This window comes from Larus michahellis, chromosome 13 (genome assembly GCF_964199755.1).
Source record: "Larus michahellis chromosome 13, bLarMic1.1, whole genome shotgun sequence".
Lineage (NCBI taxonomy): Eukaryota > Metazoa > Chordata > Aves > Charadriiformes > Laridae > Larus > Larus michahellis.
This window is the reverse complement of record NC_133908.1, coordinates 16,770,711-16,782,466: the sequence shown is the minus strand read 5'-3', so window position 1 is coordinate 16,782,466 and position 11,756 is coordinate 16,770,711. Positions and strand designations below refer to the sequence as shown.

Sequence of the window (11,756 nt, the reverse complement as noted above, 5' to 3'; positions counted from 1 at the left end):
TTACCAAATCTAATTGTACAAATATGTTAATACTCTCTCCCTTCCTTCCATGTGCACGTAGCTGATTGTGTCTGGTCAGGTGTGTCTGTGTCGTCTGTACCCGAAGCAGTTCCAGCGCCGGCCGGGCTCCGAGGGGGGGATGCTGCTGCAGGTTTGGTTGGTGGAACGGCTCCGGCGTTCGGACGCAGCATAGGCAGAGGGCAGCTTGGCACATCGCTTGCTGGCAGCGGGAGGCCGAGGCGAGCCCTTGCAGGAGGTAATGTACAACTCTGCTATTTTAATTGGCAGCGTGTGCGTTTCTGAGCAAGAGAAGACGGGCAAAGCTCCACAGCCCCGAGCCTGTTCCTCTGATCAGATGTTTATATAGTCACAGCTCAAACATGAACTGTGTTTTAACAGTATTGCTTAAAAGGCCCAGCCGTAGGTAGGACGTTTTTTTGCTAGTTCTTGTTTGTTTTTTTCCTACCTATCAAATGTTCTTTCTGGTAAAACAATCCGTCTTTGCGTCGCCCCCGGCCTGCCGTGAGGGGCTGCTCCCCGGCTGTTGGAGACCCTCCTGCTGCGGCGGCCGAGACACCGCCCGCAGCGCAAGCCGCCACGGCTGTCGGGGTGCTGGTGCGGGGGGGTTGTGCGAGCCCCCTCCCACCCCGCGGCCTGCTCTGGGGCCGCGGGACGGCTCGGACAGGCCCGAGGGCCGGGCTGCGCTCCGCCGCCGCGTCACGGGGCAGGGGCTCCCCGGGGGAGCGCCGCCCGCCCTCCGAGCACGGCTCGTCCCCCGGCCGGCCGCGGACGGGAAACCGGCGGCGCCCCCGGGCCGCGGGGGCCGATGGGGAGGTCCCGCCCCGCCCCTCCGACCACGTGACCGCCCCGCCCCGGGCATCGCTGCTGGCCACGCCCCTCCCGTCCCGCCCCCGGCGCGGCGGCGGGCTGCGCGCGAGCGCGGCGCCACCATGGCGCTGGAGGCGGAGGCGGCCGCTGCCGCCCTGAGCTCGTTCCTGCGGGACTTCCCCGCTCCGCTGGGCCCGGCGGAGCCGCTGCCCTGGGGCGCGGCGGGGAGCGGCGCCCTGAGCAAGGCCGAGGTGCCGGGCGCGCTGGCCGAGCGGGCCAGGAGCCTCCTGGGCGGCAGGTGAGGGCCCGGGGCGGGCGGCTGAGGGGCCCGGGGCGGGCGGCGCCTCCTGAGGAGACAGCGGGGCCTGCGGCGGGGTCCGCCAGACCTCGCTTAGGGAACGCTTGATTACGTTTTTAATTATGGTTTCCCCCTTCTTAATTGTCGTGAATATTCTCGTGAAAGCTGGGCTGTTAATTGCGTGGTTCTGTCACAGGCCTCCTGCTGAGACCTGCGCCTTTATCGTGATGTTTGTGTGCTCTCAGAAATACCTCTGTCCCGCTCTCGGTGCACGAGAGATTAAATTACAGCCCCGCAATTAGCGTGACAGGCCGATTCGTGAGGTGAAGTGCCGGTAGCTGCATCCCGGGGCCCCGCGGAGTCCGCCCGGGGCTGGGGCCGGTGGGTGCCGCGGTGGCCGGTGGCCGCCCGCCGCGCCGCAGTCGCCCTGGCGAGCAGGACGGGCTCCCGCGGGTTGCTCGGGCTGGCGTCGGCTCAGGCGGTAGGAGCGGAGTCGCAGCGCGGCTGGAGGGCCCAGCTCTCCTCTCGGCCGTGCTTCTGTCACCCCATCCCGGGAGAGGCGTCTTACAGCCTCCGTCCGCGTCAGCTTAGACTTCTAACACCGCTAAGAATTTGCGTTCATTTTACCACTTCTGGCAACGTAGCGCTTTACCAGTAATAACTTCTCTTGCTTTACCCTCTTCTGGTGCTCTTTGTTCTGCTCCCTGAAGCGTGTCAGGTAGGGACGGCTTGTTCTGGGCTTTACAAAGTTCCTACCACGGTCTGCTTCCTTAAAGTGCGTGTTGAGAGTTAAGAACAGGGATTGTGGATGGTCTAAAACCACACAAAAATAAAAGTTTAAGTGGAGAGTTGACTTTGTGCTGTGGTACTGGGGATAAGTAGTGAAGACGGGGAGTTAAGGAGACTGGCTCTGTTGAGGTATGCTGAATGTTACCGGGTTACTAGAGGGATTTGATAAAGAGATAGAAAACAGGGTTTGAATTACTTGTCTCTAGCTACTATCTGGTGAGTTTATGAACACTGAATAGATTTTTGTTGTTGTTGAAAGTCTATAGGTGACTTTCAGGTACTTAGATTGCCTTAAAAAATCAATTTATTTCTGTGCATTATATTACTTAGATGTTCCTGGACATAATACCATTCAGTTAAATGGTGTGCCTAAACTTAAAGACGAGAAACACAGACAAAAAAAAATTAGTTTTTTAGGCTGTAGTTGAAAAAGACACAGTTGATCATTGCATTACTTAGTTGGGCTTTGACCAAATTGCTCAGGAACAAAACACAGCTGTTGCACTGCTAAAAGAGATTGCAAATTCATTGCGTGCAATCAGTCTTTGAACTCGTCAGAGCAAGAGTGGTTCTGGGTGAGCGCTGCAAAGAACAGAGTAATGTCAGTCTTGATCAAATGCTTATCAGATGGGAACCCATCTGCCACGTGGGCCAGGCTGCTGTTCTCTAAAATTGTTTTAGGGAGCAAGGTATGACGCCGTAGAGATACCAGGTAGATTCTTCAAACTGTAGTGATGTTTGAAACCACGTTTCTGAGTAGCATATCTGCTAACATTCTGTTGTTCTCTAATGGGCATATTAACAAGTGGAAGCACAAAGAGTGCTGCTTTTGCAATGCTTTCATCTCACCTGTCACTTCTGGTGTTTACACAGAAAGGAGCCTGCCCTGTCAGAAGCTGCATTTTTCACATACCTGCCCTGCAGCCAGTTCTGATTAGACAGCCGGCTTCGTGGAGCAGCTTAATCCTGAGCTGGCAAAAAAAAAAAAAAAAAAAAGGGAAAGATAGCTAAAGAAAGCAAAGCAGAATAAAAGTGCAGCAATCTGCTTACTTATGCTTTTCACAAAATGTGCTTGCAAAACAGAAATACATAAGGAAAGTGTTTTTATGAGTTCTTGTGGCTGCCTGCGGGCAAAACAGCGAAGCAACACTGTGTGTGAAGTTCTGTGCTTGGGCGTAGTGCAGCATACCCCAAGTGTCAGATGGAGGGATCCCAGCAGACTTACCACTCGGTTTTGGGCTCCTATGATGAAGAGAAACCTCATTTTCAATTGCAAAAAGGCTGCGGTTTCCTGTAGGGTAGGCTAAGTTCGTGCATGTGGAGGAAAAGACTGGTAGAGCCAAAGGCCACGACAGGGATCTATTTTGAAAGCGCAGGCCTCTTCTCATAATCAGTTAAGGACCAAAACTAAAGCCTGTGATTGTGTGACTAATTGCCAAACATTGTGCGTTCTTTCCCACTTCCCAGGTTTGCTACTGAAGATCAACTCAGAATGCACTTTCAAAGGTTAAATAAACTTTTCAATTGATCTGAATCCCCCAAATCCTCTACAAAATAGACCAGGGAATGTAAGGTAATAGGAGAAAGAAGGATGCTAAAGGCTTTAAGAAAAGGAACAATAATGGGAGGGATGACACTTACAAGACATGCCAATGTTTGTGTGAAAGTTGTTAAAGATGCAGAAGAGATACCAGATGAGGAAGCGAGTTCGCAAGAGGTCACTGTGATCCAGTGATCTGCTGCTGCAGGCTGTCCCGGGGGCATCTCTAACACACAGGTGGCAGCTCAGTGGACAATGCGCACTATATTCAAATATTACATGTCAATATAACCGGGTTTAACACCATGAAGATGTTATTGGATGTACCTTGCTGACTTCTGGCATTGATGCTAGTTCTGTATTTCCTCTGTTCGAGACTTCTTTAACACTCCACCATCACAGAATGTATTTTATGTGACGATTAGTGATGATGAAGAGTTTCTCTATAGATCAAAGTGTTATTGGGAATTGAGTTTGGCACACGGTTCTGCAGTTCTGCTTCCTATTTCTGCCTTGTCAGATACTTCATTCACGCCCACACAGATGTCTGGGTTGTGCTTTGGAGGGCCCAAGCCAGAAAAGGTCCGGCAATATCCTTGGCTCGTGAGACAACATATGGTGATGTTTAGCTTGTCCTTCCAGTTGCTTGGAGGCGTAAACCCTTTGTGTCTTTGCAAGGAGAAACATGCTTCCTCCACCACCAGCCAGCATTGCTGTTGCGAGGAGAATGTGGTAAGGAATAACATTAGACCAACAAGGAGCTTCTGAATGCTGTTGCTTCTCTAAGGCTACACACATCTCTTACATGGAAGCAGTTGGGTGTCTCAGCCTAACCCCCTTGAACGCCTTTACTAATCTAAAATGAATTATTTTAACAATTGACTGCAAATGCAGCTATAGCCAAACATTAGCTAAAACAGCCAATCACATTCGCTTCCCGGCAGGATTTGGATTTAAATCGCTAATCCAGTGGAGCTTTGCAGATGCTTCTGCTTTGAATAATTAATTTAAATCAATGGAACTGCCTCCCTTGTATGGAGTTAAATACATACGTAAAATTCTGAAGAATTGGGGCAAGCTTAAGTAATCTTGTTTCGCAGAATTTTAAGTAACATACACTTTTGGGTAAGAGCTATGCATTCCGACAACGTGTGGAAATGGGTCAATGTGAATGAAGAGTCCATTAGTTACTTCCAAAGCTTAAAAAATTAACCTGAAATTTTACTAACCTGTACTGAAACAGAACACGAGATGAAGTCAGACCCCCAAGTACAGAAATTTCTCCTTTCCCTTGATAGGAGCCGAAGCTTGTGTGACCATGCCGTGACATAGCCAAAGAGCAATGTGACATTCCGGCAGCCTTCCTGTTTGAGGGGACTTTACAATGGCAGTTGTGAGACTTTGCTTCCTTTCTGCCCCCTCCCAGACAACTCGCTGTGTTGCATCTCTCCGTCGCCGCAGCATCCTGTTTTGTGTCTTTGTGTTTCACTCTGTAGTGCTTACTTACACCCAAGGTGTGGCTCTGGCATCTTTATTTTCAGTATTTCCCTGCTTTTAGAATAGTTAATTCAGCAGTTCTGATATTGTGATGTTTTTATGTGATGTAAGCGTGAAGAGGGTGGAAAAAATATCTTGCTTCTGGTTTACCCAGTCTCCTTAAAACTCCCTTTAGTTACTTCCTCTGAGAAAGCGACTAATACCCTGTCTGCCCTGACCTCTGCTTTTAATGAGTCCCCTGAAGCTTACTTCTTTATTCCTAATTTGTACCATTTAGTGTATATTATTGTAATGCAGGAATGCTTCTCATTGCTAAGAACATGTTCACGGTACCAGTGATCCATTCACTTCAGACAAGAAAGTGAATTTCATGTGTGGTTGCCTGCAAACAAACTTCCTAGTGTTCGTGGGACCAGTTGTGGCAGCGACAGCAAGGGTGGGATCAGCAGAGACAGGCTGCTCCTTCAGCAGCACCGCTCTTCTGGCTGGTTTATGATTAATAGTGTTAGAATTGGAAGCCTTGATAAAAACACACGAGAGGAATGTGGTACTTCTGCTGTTTATTGGTTAATTTAGCAAATGGTTAACAAACCGGCTCTGATAGTTTTTGGTGGTGGTCAGAACGAACCTGTTTTCTGTTGTGAGGGGTTTGTCCCCTGCTGCTTCTGAAGCTGATGGCAGGACGATACACAGCTTGAGAGAAATTATGTGCAGCTTGCACTGCACGTGTGTCTGGATAATAAAGGCTTTGGCAGTTCTGACCTGCCTCCAACAGTACATAGAGGTGTGGCAAACGGTTAATTTTGTGATCAGTAAATTGCTTTTCAGAATACTTTGCTTAATTTAAAACTCCCAGGGAGTTTTCCCCATTACAAGATACTCTCAATAGTAACTTGGGGAAATAATCACTTTGCCTTTAAAAAGGAAGTGTATGTATAGGGATGCCTGCAATACAAGAGAGAAAAAGCTTGATGAAATGCTGAAAAAAGAGAAGATCTATAATGATGAGGACACTTTTAGGGCTGGCTTGCTGGTGTTTAAATCAGGTTTCTTCGCTTCTGCTCGGAAAACTGAAATTGCCTTTCTTTAGAACTTGCGTATTTTGCTCTTGTGACCTGTGTCAAACACCCTTTCTGTTGCTGAGTTGGGCACCAAGATAAGAAATACTCGATTTTGAAACAGGTTGAGGGCTTAATTGAAAAGTGGCATCCGTGGAATTAAGCCTTTCCTGTTCTGCTGTGTGGTTTTTCTTCCTGCTGAGAATGAAATGGAAGTAGCAGGTGACTCTTCATTGCACGTTTTCTGTAAAAGCTGTTTGATGATGGCTGAAGGGCCTGAACCGACGGATTCCAGATTCTAAAGCTGCTGCTTCTGATTGTTTCAGAAGAAAATCTGGAAAAAATTGCTTGATGTAAAGATGGAAACATAAAAGATTGAAATTATGTGTATGGCCTTGTTTATATATTTGTTTCGATTCCATCTTGTTAATCTACTGTAAAGACCTGACATCATTAACACAAGGAACAACTTCCTGTGCATTGCAGGATGTCAGATGTTCTCTCCTCGACAGATATTTGTACTTTTTCGGTCGCCATCACCCTGGGAACTCTGGTTGCTGCTGTAATAAATACCAATGCTTAGAGCCACTTGAGTGGAAACATTCTGTAGCTGATTATAAGAATAAAAAGGGGGGAGGGAAATAAAAGTGGCAGATTGGCGAGAAAATACTGAATACAAGCAGCTTTTGTTCACGAAGAAACTTGTGACCTGCTATTATTTTGGCAGTGTGAGAGGATCTTTCACTTACTAGCGAACTGCTAGCATTTGCAGATCCGCACTAAACCCACTTTGCTGATACAGCGGTAACGTGCTGGAAACGCACACTGAGTCCACGGCGCAAACTTTGCTTTACTGGCAGAGCTGTACTGTATGCGATCTTCTGGTGTGACAGAGCCTGGGTAGCAAACAGTGCAAAAATACATCTTCCCTCCGAAAAAAGCCAGCTGCACTGATTGATGCTAGCAGCTTGTGCTGGCAGATACAGCACCTCTTTGTTCCCCAACATAGGCAGAGAGAGAGAGAGAGAGAGAGAGAGAGATAGAGAGATAGATAGATGCCTCCTCTGGAAGGAAAAGAGGGTCGTACCATGGTGCTCTGGCCTACAGCACCATTGCTGCCTTGTTGCCATGACTTTGGTAATAATACCTAGAAAGAACATCATGTAACCTTTTATTTATTTATTTATTTTAATTTGAAAAGTGACAAGTGATCGACAACTTGGCCAATACAGTTCGTAATCTCTTATGCTTCTCTTTATACAGAGATTTCCTGGCAGTACTGTGGGAGACTGGGGGGGCGGTGGTAGGATGTGTATTATTTTCCTTCCAAAAAAAGTAAATAAAAATTCAGAAGCATTTGCATAAGCACTGGGTGTTTGGTATGTCCTACTGAGGCTTTGTCCCGCACTCCAGCAGGTTGTGCAGAGCTTGCTTCTCCCTGCTCCCAGCTCAGAGCAGCCGCCGTCCGCACCGCTCCGCTCTCCGGAGGCACAGCCCAACGGCCATCCTCCCTTGTCAAGCCTTTGAAATCAGGGTAGTCATGGTGGAGGCTCTGGGCATGATGCGGTGGTCTGACCTTTGGTGCTCTGGATGCCCCCGCCGGTGCCCAGCAAGCCATTTACTAGAGACTTCTGAATACGCCCTCCTAGTTGGGGGGGCATCTCTGAACTGGTGACTGCAAGTGTGCTGGGGATTTGATCACCCAAATAAAACCAAGAAAGAAGTGACATTACTAGGGTTTCTGCTCCCTGAGGGAATTTGTGCATATTCTGTCTTTTCTTTCTGAAGGCTGGTGTGTAAGGGGTCAGTAGCAGTCCTATGATTGATCAGGCACACGCAAATACACTGTGGCTGTGACAGCGTGACAGCTGGTCTTTTAAAGTGAAATAAAATAGAGAACTAGATTGTATTGCAGAAGAGAAACAAGGTGAACAAGGAGAGAAGTAAGTTCTGTTCTGCAACTCATGCCAAATTTACACTATGCAAAATATCATAATTACTTTCTACTTCCGTGTGTAACTTTATTTTGGCCCACGGGTATGTGTATCAACAGAGGCTTTGCATAGCTCCTTCTAACAATAGTGTATGTGTCCAGTGGTCTGGAACCTTTCAAGGAGGAGGATGGCATGCAAATGTAAGTGTGTTCTTTATTAGCAGGAGTATTGCTTTACTCTCTAACTTACCACTTGTATCTATACTCAAGCTTTTAAAATGAGGCTTGTATTTTGCTATAAAGTGGCTGGAGGATATGAACTCCATACCACTGGCTATCTGACTTTAGCTGGTGGTGAACCTACAGTGCCTCATCTGCCCTGTTGCAACATGCATTAATTCTTTTAAAATATTTTTTATTGTGGTCAAAACACACCCTTTTTGTTAGCGAAGAAACAGCCTGTAGCAAAGAAACTCTAAGTCTGTTTACTACTAGCCTGTGTAGGCCGAGGGTAGGTAATTAGTGCTGCGTGTGTCATAGACACGGGGCTGACATGCTTCTCCTAAGACTCTCTGAAGAGAAGGTAACGTCCTTTCCACGTCACACACCCCACCAGCTTCCCTCTTCTTCCCAGCACAGTTGTTTTCCCACTTAGGAAACAGCTACAGTATTTCTTCTGCTTCATAAAGATTAAAGCATGCTGGGTTCCGCCTGTCAGCAGGGTGTCGTGGGCTTCTTTGAAAGGAAGATTTTAACAATAAGTGACATTTTTCTTTGCTTACAGAAAGGGTTTGAAGTCTGTTATGGTAACTGCAGTGGGCTTCTGCTTTTACACTGGTTGCCATAGGTACTGTGCCTGCTTCCAGAGACTCTCTAGCCAAGTGAGACCTTGTAGCTCTCAGCTAAAGGAGCAGTTCTTGCTGCTCTTTAATTATGTATTTTGTTAAGTCCTGAAGTCTGTGATTTAGAGGATGAAATTAGAACCAGGAAACATTTAAACTGAATGGAAGATGCCATTGCCCTGGAGCTCCATTTACCGGAGCTTGAGTGACAAACAGACTTACCAATATGGTAGTACTAGTATTAGGAGTTTATAAAGCAATCAACAAATATGTTCTGTGGGGAAATGAAGTTGAGCTAAATAGGTAGGGTCATTTTTTAGGCTTTTATTTTATCTTTTTTCAACATGTCAGATTCAAACTGCTCGGGGGTGTTGTTGCTGGCTGCATAAGAAATAAAATCGCAATAAGCAACCATTTTCTTTGTATAGATTTGCAAAACTGTGGAGGGGGTGGAAATGCATAGGAAGCAAAGCTGAATGAAGCATATCCCTACTGAGGAGTCTCTGAATTTCCTTTTTAGGAACTGGGTGGCAACTAGAAAAAGTTGAAGGATGTGACATAATAACGCGTAAGCCTTTTCTTTGTTCCAGGCATCCTGTAAGCAGAGGTTTATGCAGGACTTGTGAATTATAGAACTTAGTGTGTTGCCTTTTGTTTAAGCTGCTTTTTATGGACCGAGTTCAGCAAGTCAGGGTTCTGGAAAGCAGAAGTCTACAAAGTTTAAAATCAAAGCGTTAAGCCCTTTTCTGACGCTGAACTGGAAACCCAGCCTAGATTTGAATTTTTTTGGCAGCATAGCAGAGAAATTCTGAAGGTGACTGAAGCTGTGACTCTTGCTATGCATTTAAATGCATAGCTGTTTCACTTAATATTTTTTATCTGTATTCTTGGAGCTGAAACCTCCTTTAGTTAAAGCTTCTGACTTTCAGCCACATCAGCTACACATCTGACATTGTGTGGCTTGTATTTTCATATTCCTTTTTTTTTCCACCTATGCAAACAAAAACAGGAAGCAGGATTTTTTAGGGGGGTTGCCATATCCGTTTCGGATGTGTTTCTTGCCCGACCTTTTAAAAGGTTGTCTGTTAGCGTCAGAGTGATTATAAGCAGGCATTGTTACTTTTAACTTGGGTAGGAAAGGAACTGACTCCCCTAAACATGTTACCCTGGGGGGAAAAAAACCGCCAATTTCTGCCTTTCCTTAACGGGATGTGACTGCAGCTAGCACTGAAAGGACTGCAAACACGCTGCCATCTATTTGAAGTACTGAAATGACTCATTAGAGTAGGCCATCAGCGCTACAGAACGCGTAGCATAAAACAGGCTTCTGTTCGCTGCCTGCTGCCAAGCACAATGCTCTCTGTCTGCTGCCACGGGAGGTACGCGTACACGGCTGCGGGGATGTGACAGGGCCTCTCTTTCAGAAACACAATGGCAAAATGCATTTCAGCTGCTTGTCACTGGGGTCTAAAACCTCACGGTCTTTCCCCTCCCAGCACAAAACCAGCCATCTCTTGAACCTCTGCAGAGACCAGTTGCTTCCACCATTTTCTGCTCTGCAGCCAGTCAGTTTTGTGCAGGACTTTCTAAATGTTCCCTGGCAAAGCAAAGTCCTGACCCTGACTTGCTGCACTTGCCTTAACGTGTTATTTGGTTGTATAACTGGATACTTTGTGGGTATCAAACACTCCGTGAACAATGGATAAAATGTGTTTTATGGATGTCCACGCTTATTCTTCATTGTGCTCATAGAAAATGTCTGGAATGTGTGCTATGTACTGTAATTGTTACTGCCTGCCACAGGAATATAGTGAATATAAAGGAGTTATTTTCTAGTAGCCCTATTTTAAAGTTGGATAGGGCTTATTTGTTTACAGATTCAAAAGTACTAAAGCAAGCATGTACTTCCCATAAAGCGTGGAGCTTGCAAAAGCTTGTAGTAAAAAGGAAAGGGTGTGTGTTATTGGCGTTACTGTCATCTAGATGCTTACCTAAAAGCTTCAGCTGAATCACAAGTCTTGGAGTCTTTTCTTAGCCTGGTCCCCAGTGCCAACCCTGCACTTTCTTCCTGTGTGATTCCTTTGGGGAACTTGCTGTCAGGAGTATCTGGGTGTTAAAGGGCCATAGGTTAGTACTGCGCATGACTCTTCTTGTGGAGGGAAGGGAAATGGAGTTTTAGCCTTTTTGGAGATTTGTGTGTACTGCAGTGCAGAGATCCTGATACTGTCTGTGGTGAGACAGTTGACTGCAAGCAGGAAATGTTGGGTAGTGAGTAGAAACAAAATGTTTGTGTTCAGAGGCTGGAACTGAAGGTAGCAGTTCCCATCCGAGAGCTCAGGAGAAGGAGGTACCATCTGCGACTGGAGTGTGAGGCAACAGTTTGAAAACATGATTCATATGCTTCTTCCTCTTTGCGTTCTTGAGAAAGCAGTTGTCTAACTGAAGATCTTGCTGAAGATTTGTATGAGTAAATATTGAATATATGGTTTCCTCTGCTAGTTTACTAATGAAGTTGGAATTACTGATTGTGCGTAAGGCTTTCTAATTCTGAGGTCACTAACCATAAAACAGTGAGGTTGTAGCTCAATTTAAACTAACGCAGTCTATTTTGCTTTCCCTTCCTTTTCTTACCAGCAGAGGTGTTTCACCACTTCTTGCAGCATCATTGATCCATGCTGCAGTTGATGAAGTCCTCCAAACAGATTTGACTGAATTTAAGCAGCAGAGTGTGGAAGCAGAGGGAGGAGGAGATGAGGAAAGGTTCACCTGTAAGTATAATTTTTTCCTTCTGTGGTTTTCCCAGAGGCTGTCTGTTGGAAGACTTCAGTGTTTTGAAATGTTTACCAGAATATTTGGTCAGGCTGTTTGGCAAGCAGCAGAGAGCAGAACTTTATTTGCTCCTGCTGGGTATCTGTGGGATGGAAGGTAGCTATGCTAGTTTTGTGGGCAAGATGCAAACGTGGTGTCTGGA

At 46.4% G+C, this 11,756-nt stretch overlaps 1 protein-coding gene across 24 annotated transcripts in view; it reads left to right on the top strand.

Annotated features, from left to right (window-relative positions):
- The first annotated feature begins 916 nt into the window (after positions 1 to 916).
- Positions 917 to 11,756, top strand: part of PPM1F (protein phosphatase, Mg2+/Mn2+ dependent 1F) — a 43,515-nt gene continuing 32,675 nt past the window's right edge. For all 24 annotated transcript variants that reach the window (XR_012589714.1, XR_012589710.1, XR_012589713.1 and 21 more), the window contains exons 1-2: positions 917 to 1,126; positions 11,423 to 11,553. Coding sequence is in view for 1 of the 24 variants with exons in the window: in XM_074605860.1 (XP_074461961.1) it covers positions 951 to 1,126; positions 11,423 to 11,553 (307 nt within the window). In the remaining 23 variants the exon portion in view is untranslated. The remainder of the gene's footprint in view (positions 1,127 to 11,422; positions 11,554 to 11,756) is intronic.